The sequence below is a fragment of the Juglans microcarpa x Juglans regia genome, chromosome 2S (assembly GCF_004785595.1).
Source record: "Juglans microcarpa x Juglans regia isolate MS1-56 chromosome 2S, Jm3101_v1.0, whole genome shotgun sequence".
Lineage (NCBI taxonomy): Eukaryota > Viridiplantae > Streptophyta > Magnoliopsida > Fagales > Juglandaceae > Juglans > Juglans microcarpa x Juglans regia.
The window spans coordinates 8,692,627-8,711,919 of NC_054597.1; the positions used below are offsets into that span (position 1 = coordinate 8,692,627).

At 34.5% G+C, this 19,293-nt stretch overlaps 1 protein-coding gene across 1 annotated transcript; it reads left to right on the forward strand.

The window, feature by feature from the left end:
• Positions 1-13,383: 13,383 nt before the first annotated feature.
• Positions 13,384-19,107, forward strand: LOC121252797 (bifunctional aspartate aminotransferase and glutamate/aspartate-prephenate aminotransferase-like). The gene is made up of 10 exons (XM_041152615.1): positions 13,384-13,759; positions 13,842-14,079; positions 14,176-14,269; positions 14,390-14,493; positions 15,923-16,171; positions 16,268-16,381; positions 16,533-16,616; positions 17,723-17,893; positions 18,030-18,143; positions 18,801-19,107. The coding sequence occupies exons 1-10, from the start codon at positions 13,620-13,622 to the stop codon at positions 18,939-18,941; spliced, it is 1,449 nt and encodes a 482-aa protein (XP_041008549.1). The 5' UTR covers positions 13,384-13,619; the 3' UTR covers positions 18,942-19,107.
• The last annotated feature ends 186 nt before the right edge of the window (positions 19,108-19,293 follow it).

Below are 19,293 nucleotides of genomic sequence, written 5' to 3' on the forward strand. Positions count from 1 at the left end.
ATGATGGGTACACAAGAAACTGTACAAACCTCCGTGATGGCCAACCAAGAAAATGTACAACAACCAGTAGCAGAAGATAGTGTACAAATCCCAGTGATGGGAACCCAAGAAAGTGTATAATTACCACATTTTTTTATTTAACGTATTTGTATGTTGTTATATGTCTTACTTTCTCTACTATTACATGCATAAATGCAACTGGAAATGGATGGAACGCAACCTTTGATAGCAGATGGAACACAACCAGCAAGTAGTTTGAATGCCACTAGTGGAGTATGTCATTACTTGACGATGGTTTGATGTTGTGTATTGGTGGTAATTTAAGAAGTTGTGTTGGTGGTGGTGAGATGTTGTGTAGCAGTGGATATTTGTAAAAATCATGTGTTTTGTTGATTTAAGATGTGTGTTGATTTTTGCGTAGTTTCAAGTGTTTTGATAGTAATTTTAGTTGTTGTGTGTTGGTGATTTTGAGTTATGTGTTGGTGATTTTAAGTTGTGTGTTGGTTGTGATTACTTTGCTAATTTACTCATGAATGTGTTTTGTCATTATTGTTATGCAAACATGTAATTTAAGTGTTTTTTCGTATCAGGTACAAAAAAACCCTGCTTTGGATGTCATGGAAGCATAGCACTAGTGATGGGAAGATTTACTTGTATAAAGATTGTTGTTGTTTATGTATTAAAATGTTCAAAACTTGTACTTTATGGGGAACTTCATGTATGGAACAAATATGTATTTCAACTGTAATTATGTATTCAAGTACAAGTTTTATGTAAATTTGATTGAATCTGGTTAGTATAATTTCAATCAAGAATCTATATATCACCATGCTGCAATGGATCCACAACTGATACTGCTTGCCATGTCAAGGGAAAAAAAACTTTAAACATATCAATTATTTATTCATGAATCAACATATCCAATCCATGTAAACATGATTTTTGACATATTCATTTCAGAAAAGATTGCAACTTTCGTAAGTAGAAGTGGCATTTCAAAGCTAAATACAATCTCAAATATACAACAATTCCTAATGATGGGTTTGAAGATCACTAAAGCTAGATAAAGTCTCAAGTACATTTCTTAAGTACATATGCGATGCTTTACTCAAGTTACAAATGCTAAGAACACAAGTTCTTCATCATTACAAAAGTCCCTATGTATTTGCTCATCAAATACAATGAAATACATATGACGAACAACTAATACAAACGAAGTAGTGTGCGTGCGTGCCTCATATCAGCTAATTGCTTCCGAAGCTGGGCTTCATCATTGTGGAGTGCAAGCTCCCTCTTCCCAATCTCTCCTTCTATGCTTTTAAGCACTTCTTCTTTCTTTAATAATTATGCTTCTTTAGTTACAAGGGTTTTCTCTCTGACATCACTATTAACTGTCCACTTGAAATATTTGCAATGGTATTCCCTAATTATACACAAATCAGAAAGTATGTTTGATGTTAGAAATTGGTGATGAAGCAATTGATGATAATGACATTATACACTAAAGTTTTAGTTTTTTGAACGAATATAATATATATATATATATATATATATATAGTCTCATTCTTATAACAAGTGATATAATAATAAAAAAAATCAATCGACATTTCAAATGAAGATTCTGTTTTGGGCTTCAAGTCTACTTCAATATATATATAGTAAGCTACAAATGAAGATTCTGCTTCAAATACAAATTCTAGTTAACAACACAAAACTCTAGCATAGTTGCCATTTTTCTATGTTATTGTCAATGATACAATAAGAGCACCAACGGGAACACCAACGTAGGGCTGAGCAAAAATCCGAAAATCTGACTCCGACTCCGGCTCCGCTCCGGCTCCGCTCCGACTCCGACAAGTCGGAGTCGGAGTCGGAGGTTTTTTCCTCCTAGAAGTCGGAGTCGGAGTTGGAGTCGGATTTTCGGATGAACCGACTCCGGCTCCGATCCGACTCCGATTGTCCCTCCGACTCCGCCTCCGATTTTATATATATATTATAAGAAGATGTGTTTTTCTATATATTAATTATTTAAATTTTATACAACTATATCTTATATAGCTAATTAAACTCAATAATATTCTAGTTAAATAATATATTTATACTATAATATATGGACTAAATTGACTAATAATAGTTTAGTATATAACTAGATGTAAATATCATACTATTACAAATTTACAATATTACTAAATACTACCATGCAACACTAAATTACTAATGTATAAATATAATAGCATATAATACTAATGTATATATAATATACCATAAACACTAAGAATCTAAGATGCATAATAACATCGACATGTAATATTGTAATACTAATGTATAAACACTAATCTATAAATTTATAATAACATATAATATTAATGTATAATAACTAAAGTATTATTCATATAAATTACTAATAGTATTAATTACTATATATAAATTAGTAAACCACTTTAAGCCTATATATAAATTACTATATAAATCACTATAGTATTAATTACTAATATTATATTACAATATTACTATATGATACTATTAACTATAGTGATATACTAGTATTAGATATTAGTGTACTAATACAATCAGTGATATAGTCAGTATAACATTTATACTAATACTATTATATAGTTATACTAAATTAAAATCACTATAGCAAACACTAATATATAATTATGCTAATCATCATAACTAATACTAATACTAATATAGACTATAGTTATAATTTATAGTATTATAACTATACTAAATTATTATAACTTATACTAATATAGTTATACTAAAATTTAAATCACTATAAGTAATACTAATATAGTTATATTACTATAGGGTACTATTAACTATAGCAATATACTAGTATTAGTATACTAATACTAATTACTATTAGTGATATAGTTAGTATAATATTAATACTAATACTATTATATAGTATTAATATCACTATTAGTATAATATATAGTATTAATAATAACTAATACTAATATAACTATTAGTATAACTAATATCACTACTAGTATAACTAATATTAATACTAATACTAATACTATTAGTGTCTTACTAATATTTATATATATTAATATATATATCAAGTATAAGAATTAAGAGGTTAGAGATTTAATCTATATACATATATATATAATATATCAAGTATATTAGTGTATTACTAAATTACTAATATTTCTTATACGGTACCTTTTTTTTAATATTCATATATAATAATATATATATCATATATTTTTTTATGAATCTTAATATATATATATATATAATAGATAAAATAGATTTTATACTACTAATATATATAATACGGCGCCGTTTAGATTTATACTTATACTTCCCCCCCTTTTCAATTTCATCTTCATGTGATTCGGTGAATTAGGGCTAAATAGGCATAGCTAATGCATTTCGGCTGAATCGCTGATGAGACTCTGTCCCTCTCTCGCGCAGCGCCGCAGCACAGTCCCGCAGCCCTCCCTTCCCTCTCGCGCAGCAGCAGCCCTCTCTTGTAGTCGTAGACTAACACAACTCTCTCACGCAGCACTCTCTCGCACCGACACAGCAATCTCTCGAGTCTAGCCCTGCCGCGCAGCCCTCTCGCGGAGCCCCTCCCTCGCGCAGCCGCAGCCCTCTCGCGGAGCCCCTCCCTCGCGGATCCGCAGCCCTCTCGCGGAGCCCCTCCCTCGCGGAGCCCCTCCCTCGCGTAGGCGCAACCCAGAACCCTCTCGCGGAGCCCCTCCCTCACGCAGCCCTCTCGCGGAGCTCCTCCCTCGCGGCGGCGCAGCCCTCTTGCGAAGCCCCTCTCTTGCACAGCCCCCCTCTCGCTCAGCTCCTCTCGGCTCTCGGTAGATTGATCATTGATTTTTCTATGTTTATTTTGATCATTGATTTTTTCTATGTTTATTTCTAAATTTGGCATTATAGTTTAATTCATAACAAAATGATCTCCATAATTTTTGGCATTCATGCAAACACAACACTCATCAGTCATCAAGTTTGGGTTTATTTTGTTGATTGTTGATTGGGGAATCTGTTACCCAAAAGGGCCAAAAATATGTAATTTTTGATGTTGTTTTAGTGGTGTTTTCGTTTATATTGTTGAATGTTGGGTCTGATTTTTTTTTTCTATTTTTCTGTTTAAGATGAGTATATATTTTCTCAAATATATTTATGTTTTAGTGATTGTAAAACATCCACTAGTTGAGTTAATGAGTTTGTATTATGCTTTTAAGGCTGTGTTTGGCTGTTTTAGTGATTGTCTTAATCGTATGATTTTTTTTGTTTGTTGTGTTTTAGTTCTTAAATCATGAATATAGAAGGCACAAACACTCCTACATCCACAACTGCATCTTCCCCTGGCATCCCAGAACAGTCTATTGATGCTCCATGTCCCATAGTTGAAGAGTCTAGCGGACCAATAGAATCTTCGGTAGGCACTCCTAGTGCCTTCTGTTCTAATCCTCGCCCTCCACCTGGTAGTAGAGTTCCTAAGAACAGGTCTTTGGTATGGGTCCACTTCACAAGAGTGCCCGATTGTGATCCCGAAGAGCCTATAGCTACTTGTAACCATTGTGGGAGGCAATGGAAATGCCATCCCAAACGGCAAGGCACTTCGGCAATGAAAACACACATCCAACTTTGCCCCAAAAACCGTAAGAGTAAGTTTGACAAGACTCAAACATTCTTGGTCCCAGAAGCAAGAATTGAAGGCCAAGGGGAGAAGAGCTTAGGAATGACCAAGTACAATGAGAAAAAAATCCGGGCAGCTCTTGCTAGGATGGTGATAGTGGATGAGTTACCCTTTAGGGTTGTTGAGGGCCAAGGGTTTCGGGAATACACTAAATCCCTTGATCCTAGGTTTTCAATTCCTTCTCGATTTACCGTAATGCGTGATTGTATGAGGCTATTCTTGAAAGAGAAGGATAGCTTGAAGAAAATGTTTATGACCACCAAACAAAGAGTGTGCTTGACCACCGACACTTGGACTTCTATCCAAAATATTAATTACATGTGTGTGACCGCTCACTTTATTGATAGTGATTGGAATTTGCAGAAGCAAATCATTTCATTTGTTCGGATTAGCGACCACAAGGGGGCAACGATTGGGAGGGAGTTGGAGGAGTGTATGCTTGATTGGGGCATTGACAAAATCCTTACAATTACCGTGGACAATGCTACCTCTAACGACTCTGCTATTGATTGGTTGAGAACAAGGGAAATAGGAAGTGAGGATTGTGTTACAGCTCACGAGTTTATTCACATGAGGTGTACAGCACACATCTTAAACCTTGTTGTGAGTGAAGGTTTGAAAGATGTTGATGACTCGATCATAAGAGTCAGAAATTTGATTAAGTATGTGAAGTCTTCTCCCCAAAGACTTGTCACTTTCAAGTCTTGTGTTGATAGGTCAAAAGTGTCATGTTCTAGTTTCTTGTGTCTTGACGTGCCTACTAGATGGAACTCGACTTTTCTTATGTTGGACGTGGCTGAGAAGTATCAAAAAGCTTTCCAACTTTTGCTTGATGAGGATCCTTACTCACGAGTTTATTTGTCTGAGGATGGGCATGGGAAAAAGGGTCTAGGAGCTCCTGGGGCTGATGATTGGGAGACCATAAGAAACTTTTCAAAGTTTCTTCATGTATTTTATAATGTCACCCTGCGTATTTCTGGTACACTATATGTCACATCAAATTTGTATGTCCAAGAGCTCATTAATATTCATAAAAACTTGAATACTTTTTGTAACAATAGTAATCGACGCTTGAGTTCAATGGCTTTGAGAATGAAGACAAAGTATAATAAATATTGGGGTGATCTAGAAAAAATAAATCAATTGTTGTTTGTTGCTGCCATTCTTGATCCACGGTACAAATTGGTTGCTCAAGCATATTGGTTCAACAAAACATTGGGCGATGAGAGGGGTGAGGAATTTGTTGGACTCCTTAAGAGGGATATGGAATATTTGTATGAACAATATGTAGGATTTTGTGGTGGTTGCGTAACTGGGTCTAAGTCAACTCGGAGTCGGAGTGGTGAGGCTAGTGCATCAATGGGAGTAGTAGTAGTAGTGCCTGTAATGATGATGATCCCATGGACTTTTTGTTGGGATTCCATAAAGATCAAAAATCAGCATCCTTGATGGATTGTAAGTCTGAACTAGAGCGGTATTTGTTGGAGGATGTTGAGGTTCCTATGGGAAATTTTGAAATTTTGGTATGGTGGAAAGTCAACTCAAGCAAATATCCAGTTTTTGCTCTAATGGCAAGAGATATCTTGGCCATTCCGATCACCACCGTTGCATCTGAGTCGGCATTTAGCACAGGAGGCCGTGTCCTGGATCCATTTAGGAGTTCTTTGGCTCCTAGAACTGTCGAAGCTCTTGTGTGCACACAAAACTGGTTGAAGTCAACTCCTATATGCTTGAGTCAAAATTATACGGATGCCATTGATGATGTGGAGAGTTATAAGTTAGACTCAGGTAATGTATTTAGAGATTTTTTTAAGTTGTTATATATGTTGATTTTGCCATTTTCTGATACTAACCTCCTATACTTTAACATCTTAATGTAGAATTAATCACTGGTATGGCCAACTTACTTCGTGAAGATGATTGACAATTTGACATATTGAGCATTTGAGGTTTGAGTTACTATCCAAAATACTAAATGCTTCATGCTGAATTCTGTTTACTTTTCAAAGATAACTCTGCTATTTACTTCTACTTTGTTTATACTATAAGTTCATATTTATTTAAGTTTCCGAGACCTTAGTTCAAAAAAGCTAAATGGATCCATTCCTCCTAATAGGTTTTTTGAGAATATTACAACTATATAAGATTTTGCATCTTCCTAATAAGATGTAATATAAATGTTTTTTATATTTGTTTAAATTTTTTTTTCATATGATATTAAAGTTGGGTTGTTTTCCTTACTAATATTCTTTTTTTTTCCTTTTCAGGCACAACTTGAAAGTTGGAAGTTGGAACATATGGAAGTTTCTAACATTTAATATATTTTGGTTCATTTGTTGGGCATTTAGAATATTGTAATTTGAAAGTTTGTAATTTATTCTATTTTGGTGCATTTGAAAGTTTGTAATTAAATATTTAAATGTTCTTGGGAACATTTATTTTGGTTGGCTCTTAGAATATTTTGGATTTTTGTTGTTGTTAGAATGATGTGGATATCAGGATATGGATGATATCATGATGGGAGTACATGTCAAAATAGAACTTTCTTTTTAATTTTTATGGATGATGGATGGTAGGTGTGATATGTGAATGTTTATTGTAGTGATTAGTATTTAGTTGGATGTGGATATCAGGATATGGATGATGAGAGTATATGTAAAAATAGGATTTTTTTTTTTTTTTACTTTTTGAATGCATGTTAGTATATTACTTATTTCATTTAGTTGTATTTTTTGTTATAATCAAAAGTTTAATTAGTTTAGATTGTAATGTTGAGAAAATTGAAATTTAAAAGTTCACAATTTTTTTTTTCAAAAGTAGGTCAAATATGAAGTTAAAAAAGATTAAAAAAAAATCAAAAAATCCGACTCCGCTCCGACTCCGCTCCGACAAGTCGGAGTCGGAGTCGGAGGTCGGATTCGACCTCCGACAAAGTCGGAGTCGGAGTCGGAGGTTGGGCCCTCCGACTCCGAAACAGGCGGTGCTCAGCCCTACACCAACGGGAACAAATAGAGCTAAATTCAGCAGGCAAGATAAAGAGATTTAATGTTAGAAAAATAAGGTCAAGCTCAACCATTACTTAAAGCTTCTCTTACTATATGAATTACTTCATCAATATTATCAAGCCCGACAACAATACTGATATCAATTTACTCATCCAAATAATTTTAACTCATTGTTATGACCTTCTAGACACTCACTGTTGCATTCCCCTTTATAAGCAATGCACACAAAAGATACATCAACATCACCCATTACAATCAAGTTCATAACAATAGTGTACAAAATTTGAACTCATCCACAATATTGACTTCATTAAAAAGTTGCCTGAAAATCAACAAAGTTACCAAAATAAACAGAAACATACATTATGTCCTGGATACCAAAATAATTTTAACTAACTGCATCCCCCCTTACAAGCAATGCACACAAAAGAAACATTATGCCCTTCCTTTATCACATTTTTGTTACCATGGCATATAACGTTATCTAATAAACATGAGAAGAAACTAGTTATCAATTGCCATAAACAAACAATACCAAAAGAAGTCTGCCCGAGGTCAACCAACAGAATTTTTTTCTAACATCTGCAATAATTGTAGTGACTAGACGACAATTTCCCTCCACGAATTACTCCATCAATATTATCCACAAAATTTACTCATCCAAAAAAATTGAACTCATATAATTGGGTTCATAACACTCATCCAAAAAATTTGAACTCATAAAATCGGATTCATAACAATCAATGCTAAAATTTGAACTCATCCATAATATTAGGCTGAAAATCCACAAATTTACCAAAATAAACAAATATAAATAACTGAAAAATAATAATTGACTTCGATTGGAGTCGTTACCTAGGGTTAGGGTTCGGGTGCAAGGGATGGGGATGATGCGAGGGCTGAAGTCGCAGTCAAGGGATGATGCGAGGGCTGAAGTACTTTTAGAGCCGAAGTCGCACTAAGTATGTGGTTGGGAGAGACGCCGAGCTGGTGGAGAGAAATGGGTTGGGATGCTGTGATGAAATCGCACAGAGAGACCTGGGAGAAACGTCGATCATTTGAGAGAAAACAAATGAAAAACGCACCATTTTGGTAGACAGTTTTGAAGAAGCCGAACGCACACCTCAGAAGCATCTAAACGTACCATTTTACTTATTCAAAAACGGTGTGTTTCCCTCCACGTCAGATGCTGTCCGCGGACAGGTCCAAGCTGCGCCTGCATCTAGAGTTTTTCTTCAAATTTCATGAGTACCATTGACTTTATCTTAAATCACAATGCATGCCGATCGAATTTATAAATGGAGCTTTTATACTTATAAACCAAAAATCATTATCGTATCAGATTTTTTATTATAAATAAATAAAATATTCATTTAGCTAGACACAATTCTAATTCTTTTTTTAGAAAAAAAAAAAAAAAAAAAAATTGATGCCGGTGGCTGTGGCTGGCCAGCAGATTCCGGCTACGGCCGCTAGCCACCTTCAGCTTTCATTTAATAATAAATATAAAATTTCGATGATTGTAATTACTTTAGTTAATTTTCGGGGTGCTTAATTGATAGCTACCACCTCGATCGAGATCATGTCGATGGTTGAAGCGATGATCGGAGAATTCTAAGAATTCGTTAGGATTAATATATAGTTTATGGAAAATGCTGGGGGCGGGACCGATGAATTGGACCCCCAAATCGACCGATACTGATGTTTAAAAAAAAAAAAAAAAAAAACCTAATGGTTAAGAAAGTGTTTTATTAGTGAATTGGTGTTTTTTAAAAATATGTAGAAAAAAAATTTACTCTTACCGATCCAGCTCGTTTTATCATTACCGGTAGCAGGACCATTAATGTTCATTAACGGCAATATTAAACATCCATGATTGCTATCAGTCTTATCAAATGGACCGCTACCATATATGATTGATATTTGTGAACTCATACCTTAATTTGACTGATCAGCATGATATATTTTATTGTCATTATGGTGTGATCACATTAAATTATACAACTTAGACCTAAGAAAATTATTCCTACTTATAAATCCCGTCTTTTATTTCAATCAATTTTTTTTGAGGATCGGATGCTATTCATAATTTTATACCACATATTTTATATATTTCAAAATTATTTCTTATTTTTTTTTTTCTTGTGAAACTAATTGAATTATTTCGTAATTCATACGTAACATATTTGGTATAAAAAAAATGAAAAAAATTAAAATAAGTGTGATATATAATATGTAAAAATAGTAAGTAAAATTAGTTATTTTCTTTTAGGGGGCGGCTACTATGCCGCCCTATTTTGACCACTGGGCATACCGTCCAGCGTAAAATTTTTTTTTCTTTTCATATTTTTTTAATATATTTAAAAAATAAAAAAATATATCAATACATTTAAAATTACTTTCTTAACCACTAAGTAAAAAAAAAAAAATTTAACTAATAGTCAAACGAAAGTGTCAAGTTAGAGAGATAAAATAAACTCTCTTTTTCTTTTATCTTGAGTACTTTTAATTGGGTTGGTGTGTGGAACATAACTCATCCGCACATCCACGCGGAAGAAAGTAGATGCATGTATGTAAATAGCGAGTCAGTCCACAAGGGAGAAATTTCGTGGGGTTGTTGGCTAGTCCTAGTCGCTCCCGTTGACTTGAACGATATCGACTAGGATTGCTCCGCGATTTTAGACTACATGTCAGTCTTATTTTGCTTTGTGTTTGCACTGTCAATTTAACGAGAGTAATGATTTATATAAATTTTAAGTGTATAAATTTTGTGGAGGTATTTTATAGAATTCCCTTTTTTATTATAAAAAAATGTGAAAATTTTAATTTCTTTTTATAAAATTCCCTTTTTTACAAAAGGATTGTGCAAATATATATATTTGAAATTTGTTCCGAGCATTAGTCTTAATATGATTTCACTCTGTTAATTATTCGTTATTCAATGCTTGGTGGAAGAAAAATAGTATATATTGTTGATATCGTGTTTCACAACCCAACCAACTCCGCGATGGGTCAATTTGTTCTTGCGAATATAAAGAAATAAAGGCTCGGGGTGGTGAGAAACACATCTGATATCTAAGTTAGCTTAGGTTCTCAGTTTATAATTTAAGGGTATTCAAATACAAGCGTTTAGAGAGTTTTCTGCTCTTATGAGGAGGGTATATATACCTAGTGAGGATGGTCCCCTGGCAAGCAGATCGTGGTGATGTCGCTTCGTACTCAGGTCGTGCCCTCTTTCAACGTTCTGTCATGCGACAGGTCATCCATGCCTGATCGTTACAACTGCTGACAATCTAGGGTTCATGTTGTGGCATATCTATCTTTGTCCTTCATTAAATGTAACGTGGCCTCTATCTGGCGCACCCACCTTCTAGGTCTGTCCAACCGTCAGTGCCTAAGAACAAGAGTTGTCCTTGACCCTGTGCGTATCGATTGTTAACCAATATTGTCACCCCTACATATAGCATATGGAAAATGCTCAAAAAAATATAGGTGTAATAAATAGGAAAAATGATACCCCCCACTTCACTTTAAACAACAGTCTGCACAACAACCCTACATGGCATTTACATTTTTTTTTATAACTTTAAGGCGCTGGACTAAAAGTTTGAAATTTTCATACCCACCCTGTGTCATTTCTCTTGGCCTCGTCTCCCCTAAAATCTCAAACCCAACTTTGACGATCGGAGTCAGAGTTGGAGCCAAACTTCGCCTCCACTTTTGTTAGAGTCAGAGTTCAGAGTTGGACTTTCTGACTTCATCAGAGTCGAAGCCCAACCCAAATTGCCTTTTCTTTTGAGACATGTCAATGATGTCATCTATAAATATTTCTTATCTCCAAGTAAATTTTTTAAAAGTTTTTATTTGATTTAAAAGGCTTCAAGTGAGAGAAATAAATACATAAAATATGCATTAAAATATCTATGGAATAATTAATATTGTTTGAAAAATCCAAATAGATCATAATAATAAATGTTATATACCTACTTCCAGGAGCAGATCTAAGTGTAGCAAAGGCCCCCCAAAATTTTCAGAAATTTATAAAAAAAAAAAAAAAAAAAAAAAAATTGAGTTTTTTTTATAAGAAAAAATCGTTAGAAACTAATTTTGAGGAAGATTTTGTCCTAACCTCATATTCAACTTTTAACTTTTATCTTTATTCACTTTATGTGTCTATTTCTCTCCTAACAAAAAGCCCTCGAATTCTTGACAAAGATCTTAATCCAACATAAGAGAATAGATAATGTGTCTCAAAAGAGATGGCAAAAGTAATATATCAAATAATCGCAATGATAATGAGATGTTATAGCTTGAAAGCAATTTATATATTTTGGCTTTAAGTATTAAAATAGTCTCTGTATTTTGGCCTTTAGATAGAATACTCACTAACTTTTAAATTTTTTTTATTTTTTCATCCTTAAATTCTCAACTTTGTTAGATCCACTAACAAAATCCCACTAGAATCCTTCTAAAAAAAAAAAATTGCACACAAGAACCCTTCTCAATCAAAGGGGCCGGGGAGGTTGCAGCCACCCCCAAACCTAGTTTAGCTGAATCTTGGGCTGGCTATGATCATTCCCAGCAGGGTCTAAGGGTGGAATTCGCTACGGGGCGCTCCATTGATCAGGGGGCCGGGACCTTTCCCTCCAAAATGCATTTTTTTTTAAATAAGATTCCTTGTTGTTAGATAGAATAATGTTAGTATGCTTATTCATTTTACCTGTCAATTTGATCATTCATATATTTATTTATTTATTTTTATTGGTTAAAAAAATGACTATTAATGTATTGATATTTTTTTTTAATTTTTTTAAAAATATTTAAATATGTTTAAAAAATATTTGAAATAAAAAATAGAAAAAAAAGTATAATTTATATTAGGTGACACACTTAGTGGACACAGAGGCGATAGAATAACACCACTCTTTTAAATAAGAGAAATTCTATTTACAGTCTCCAAATGGAGACTGTATGTGCATGCTCTTTATTAAATAAAAAAAAAACATAATTTTAAGAATGATAGTTTTGTAATTTTATAAAATTTCAAAGATAAAATTATTTAGACTTGTATTGCAGTCTTCAAATAGAGATTGTACCAAACATTGCATAATACTCATTTTTTATTGGGTACTAAATATGTCACAACACGTGACTCATTTTGTCTTTTGGTTGTTATAATATAATTATATATGGGTTACCAGTCAAGAGAATGAAATGGTTAAAAAAATTGAGAATACTAATATGACAAAAATCATATTTTTATAATTAGTATTTAACACATATATATTTAATGACCAATTAGTGCAAAACTGCAAATTGCAAATAGCATGCTGCATTATAAGCCAAAGTCAAACTGCCCAATTATCCACTAATTAATCAATTAGTGTCGTGGATGTCTTTTCTTGAGTTGAAAAGTCCATAGACTGATTCGAAATCTTACGGGTTTCTCTATATTTTTTTTTTTTTTTTTTGAGTTTGGCATTAATCGTCCATAGCTAGATGCTTTAGAATAGATGTTTAAGCATCATGAATCATGATCATGCAGCAACATATATTCTAATTTTATTTTCATGTTGGTTTTTTCACCTTAACTTTCCGCGTGCAATGAAAAATAATTTGTATAGTTTTAAATTGTACAAATTTCTATCATATTTTCTTTAAAAAGGGTAGACAAATGTCAAATCAACATGAAAAACCCTCTCACTCTTCAAATCATTTCTCTTCCAAAAAAATCCCTTTCACCAAATCCAACTTGTTCTTCGCTTTCTTGTCACCTACCCCACTGGCACCTGGGAGTCGGTGTGGTTAGCATTTTCCCTTCCATTTTATTCCCTCTCTTTTCGAAAGTTTTGTTAATGTTGTATTGGAATCAAACCTCACGAGGTCACGAACTCCCCGTAGATACCATATTCCCAATAGAATCAAATAAAATCCGCGACTAGATGGCTCTGTCGCTACAGAGCTCATCCACCATTCCACCACGTCTCCGTTTCAGTGGCGAATTCCTCGGACTCAACTCCAGTTCGGAGCCCACGTTCAGATCCCTGTCTTTCACCTCTCATCTCCGCTCCCCGTCTCTTACGTATGTTACAGAACTATTTCTCTGTTTGTTCAACCGAATTAAAGATCATTTCTTTTCCTTCTCAGATTCTCCTTTTTTGTAGGTCTTTTGAGGGTACGAGACTGGTGAAATCCCGCGTAGTAAGTGTGGTTGTGAGGGAGCACATTGGGCTTGACCCGATGGAGCTTGATATCTCTCTTAGCCACAGAGTGAATTCTGTGAAGCCTTCAAAAACGGTGGCCATAACGGACCAGGCCACGGCTCTCGCACAAGCTGGCGTACCTGTCATTCGGTTAGCCGCCGGAGAACCCGATTTCGATACCCCAGCTCCCATAGCTGAGGTTCTTACTGCATATAATACATGTTCAAATCTAATGTTTTTGTTTTATCGAATTCTAGTTTTTATATTACCGTCGCTGTTTTGTCTTGAATGCTAGGCGGGGATAAATGCGATTCGAGAGGGTTACACGAGATATACTCCGAATGCCGGGAATATGGATCTCCGCCGAGCAATTTGTCACAAGTTGAAGGGTTAGTGCTTGCAATACTTGGGTTACTTTTATTACAACTCAAAGAAATACTTATACGTTGATGGGATTGGGTTCAATTTCTGAGTTGGGGGTAGTCTGACAGACAATTGTGTTTGTGCAGAGGAGAATGAGATCTCTTACACGCCTGATCAGGTTTTGGTCAGCAACGGGGCCAAGCAGAGCATTCATCAAGCCTTGCTTGCGGTTTGTTCCCCTGGAGATGAGGTAAAGTACTGCATTATCAGTTTTGTATTGAATTTTTTCCATTTTATACAATTTCCTATCTAATTTCTTGAATATACACTTTGGAACAAGATTGCCTCTAGGGAATCTTCACTTTTTTTGTGCTTGTTTAGCCGTCACTTCAATTAGGTTAAATTACTGAAAAGCTACTTGAAAGTACGTTTATACAAACCTGTTGGAATTTTAATTCTCCTAAATGTAGATAGCTTGACAATTATGCATTCTATATTAAACAAGAAATAACTTGTTTAGGCTGTTCTTTCCAGATCACGTATATTGGATGCTGAATGGATGTTTTTTTTTTCTCTCTCATGCCTAGCTATTTATAGTGTTGGTTTCTGTAGATTGGTTACTGTGTGGATTTTTTTTCTTCTTTTCCTGATCCTCTGGAAGCTATGGAGGTTTTTGGAATTTTTTTTTTCTTTGTTGATGCATGTTGATATTAAGGGTTTTGACACATTGAAATACTCATTATATGTGAATAGGGCTGTAATCTAGCTGAGCCGAGCTGGTCCTTGGCTTGCTGAGCTCGGCTCGACTCAAAATACTTGAGCTCGAACTCGAGATTTTTTTTTTTTATTTTTTGTTCGAGCTCGACTCGATAAGCTAAACTTTCAACTCGAGCTCGTCCCACAAACGAGTTCGAGTCGAGCCGAGCTCGAGCTCGAATTGTTTATTTTTTAATTTTTTGAATAAGATTTAATAATTAATAAATTAAAAAAATAAAAAATCTAATATTAAATTTATGCAACTAACAAGTAGAACCTCTATTGAATTATAAAATTTTTAAAAATTTTTAAATAATTAATATCTAACTAGTTGATATTTATTCAAAATAATAATATGTTATATGCCTACATATATTATTAATACATACACTTAATTTGATAGCATATATCTATTTCATTTATGGTTCTCACATACTAGTATATGAAATTATTAAATTTTATCAACTAATTATTATACAAATTATAAAATATACTTATGAAGTATATTCACTATATAGACATAAGTAGTTAGATTACATATTATATATTTAATTATAAAAGTGGTATGCTTTTATTATTAGTTAATACATACATATATATATATGTATATATACATAGGTGTATATATATATATATATTTATTAATATATGAATGAGTTTTAATCGAGTCGAGCTAACGAGTAGACTCGAGCATAAACGAGCGGGCCTTAACGAGCCTTAGCCAAGTCCAGTCGAGTCGAGTTTTGTCGGGCATGTGTCATTTACAATTCGAGCTAGTATCTGCTTTCACGGACGAGTTTTTCTTTTTTTCACGAGTTGAGTTTGATTCAAGTTTAACCGAGTGGGCTATCGAACAAATTGGTTCATTTACAGCCCTATATGTGAAAGTTGCATTCATTTACCTAACAGCACTAACTTTTCAGGTTATAATTCCAGCTCCATTTTGGGTGAGTTACCCGGAAATGGCAAGGTTGGCTGATGCAACACCTGTGATTCTTCCGACAAGCCTCTCCGAAAATTTTCTTTTGGATCCAAAGCTCCTTGAATCCAAACTCACTGAAAAGTCGAGACTGCTGATTCTTTGCTCTCCATCCAACCCAACAGGATCTGTTTACCCCAAGAGATTGCTTGAAGAGATTGCTCAAGTTGTGGCAAAGCATCCCCGGCTTCTGGTATAATTCTTGACCTGCACCTAAGAACCTGCACTTGAATACGTTCAATGTTACTAGCATTTCAATTTGAAACTTTCTTTTGTTATCTTACATCAGGTGCTGTCTGATGAAATATATGAACACATAATCTATGCTCCAGCAACTCACACGAGCTTTGCTTCCTTGCCCGGCATGTGGGAGAGGACTCTGACAGTCAATGGATTTTCGAAGGCAAGTAATAACACTGCTATTGGTCTCCGTTGATTAATTTTCATTTACTACTCTTCCGTCAAATGGATCCGCCTTGTCGTGGCTGTATGTTAATACATGATGTCATGGGCCTTACTCTGAGAATTGACATTTAGATTATGGGACTTTGTAGGCCTTTGCAATGACTGGTTGGCGACTTGGATATCTTGCTGGTCCAAAACACTTTGTTGCTGCATGTGGAAAGATCCAGAGTCAGGTATTATCATATTTTTAGCAATCTGCATCTGTCTATGACTGATTCTTTGCATCATGCACTTTGTTGATTCCAACAGTGTGGTAAGAATTCAACAGTGGAGAACCTAACAAAGGGCTTCTTACCACCCAGTCTTCTCTTGTTGTCTCAATGGAATCAATGGATTGTGTTGACATTTGATCCATTTTAGTGTCCGAATTTATGGCAATACAGTTTCTGCAGACTGTTTATTAAGGACTTCTTGCTAAAGTATACTGATCCTGTGCAAAGGTCTTGCAATGCATGCCACATCAAAGTCTTTGTGATTGTTCTCAAAACATGGACAAAATCTTGTTAGAAAATTTTCTGATTGATTAGAGTTGAATACTTCAGGATTCGCATTGTGAGTTTGATTTGAATCTGCTCTAGTTTGTTACTTCAGATTTTGTTGCTGGGTCGACACTTGCAGATGTTGAAGCGTTGATGGAATTAATTGGCGTGGGTAACAAGTTTACTGGAAAACCTCATTTTTCCAAATAGTAGGCATGCTTTGGCATGCAGAGTTGTTGGGGAGAAAGACAATGTGAGCATATAACGAGTGAGTAATGTATACTAAGGTGGTATAAAGTCATTATAAAAAAAAGTCATTAAAAGGAAAGGAACATATACTAAGCGGGTATAAACTCTTCAAGGTGTTTACTTATAAAAAAAAAAAAAAAAAAAAAGGGCTCTTTAAGGTGTTAAGGTGCAGTTGGAACTGCTAAAGAGGTTACAAGCAGAAACTAGAGATCAGGCTTGCCAATCGTGTATTTGTAATAGATCATTAATGTTATATACTACCCTATGATCTTGCTTTCATTCCACTTTGTAGATGTGGTACTTTCCATTATCCTTGGATCATCTCTTTGAAAAAATATCAAAAGTTTATGGACAATGTTACCTTATCATAGTGAGATAAGAGTGGGATGATGGAGTAGTATGTAGTATTTTCCTTTGTAATAATGATTCTTAATTTGTTGTTTAATTTCTGTGTAAATGTTTCAATATTTCAAACTGCCCTTTTCAGTTACATTCCATGTTGCTCATTATGTACTGAATACTCCTGCTGATTCTAGTATATTTTATTCCAGTTCACTTCAGGCGCTAGTAGTATCTCACAGAAAGCGGCAGTTGCAGCACTAGGAATGGGTTATGCCGGTGGGGAAGCTGTTTCTACCATGGTAAAAGCATTCAGGGAGAGGCGGGATTTCTTGGTTAAAAGCCTTGGGGAACTGGAGGGTGTCAAGATATCAGAACCCCAGGTAGCGACTTCAATTATCAATTTTCTTTCATCTTTTTTTCCCTTATTTTGGATGACTACTTCGATTTATCTGTCAGATTGCGCTTTTCCCTTTTTAAAATTTTCCCCCTTCTGATAATCACATTTTCCACTTGCAGGGAGCTTTCTATCTCTTCCTTGATTTCAGCTTTTACTATGGGACTGATGCCAGAGGATTTGGTAAAATTGAGAATTCTGAGTCGCTCTGCCGATACCTACTGGATAAGGGTCAGGTATGTTTCATGCGGTGGTGTTTCAGTATTATTTTCTCGAACTTTAAATTTTAGTTCTCCTCATTGAAGTGGTTGGGAAGTGATGTATATTTTCTGTTATGCCACTGAGGGGAGGTTTTGATAGTGAGATGAGATGAAAGTTAAATAAAATATTATTAGAATATTAGTTTTTAATATTATTTTTGTTTCGAGATTTGAAAAAGTTGAATTGTTTAAAACTTTTGTTTGGAAATTTGGGAAAATTATAATGATTAGATGAGATGAGTTGAGATGAGATGCTTTTTAAATCCAAACAAGGCGTAAGGGTCCGTTTGGCAACACAATTGTTCATAAGTATTCTAAGATATTTCATTCTCAAACATCACTCAAATACAAAATACTTTCCAATTTCAAATATTCAACTTTCTCTTTTGATCATTACATAATCATTATAATTTTCCTAAACTCCAAAACACAACACAAATAACAGTACTATTTTTTAAAATTTCAAAACAAAAATTATATTAAAAAATTATATTCAAACAGTTTTTTAACTTTAGAATATCTTTATAAAATTATATTTGTTATGTACTCTATTTGGAGTTTGGGGGCAATGAAAAGCGTGTGGGAGCAGTTCATCCTCTTTAGCTGGGTAATGACTGCTTATTATGCTTACAGGTTGCGCTAGTGCCCGGGAGTGCATTCGGGGATGACAGCTGCATCCGCATCTCTTATGCAGAATCCCTCACAACCCTTGAGGCTGCTGTGGAGAGAATTAAGAAAGCCATTATCTCGCTCAGGCCTGCCGTCCCGGTTTGATGTAGATAATTACTATGCACCAATAAGGCAAACAAACTATGTGTGATTTGTTGTTTCTTCTTTACAGCTTCCAAACAATTTATGTAATAATCATTTTGGAAAAGATGGTAAAGATATAGATTATGGCCTGTTTGTCACTTTCTTCTGCCAGCATTGTCTTTATATTTGTCCGGACTTGGATAAACTTTGACATTGTCTTTGTCATTTCCTTCCTGCCGTTCATTTGGTAAGTTAAAGCCAACACTTATGAATTGTGATGTTGGGTTTCGTACATTATAAGGAAACTCTGAAAATTTTAAATAACCCTCTCACCCTAAAAACACTTATATTCAGGTTTTTGTGTACGAAGATT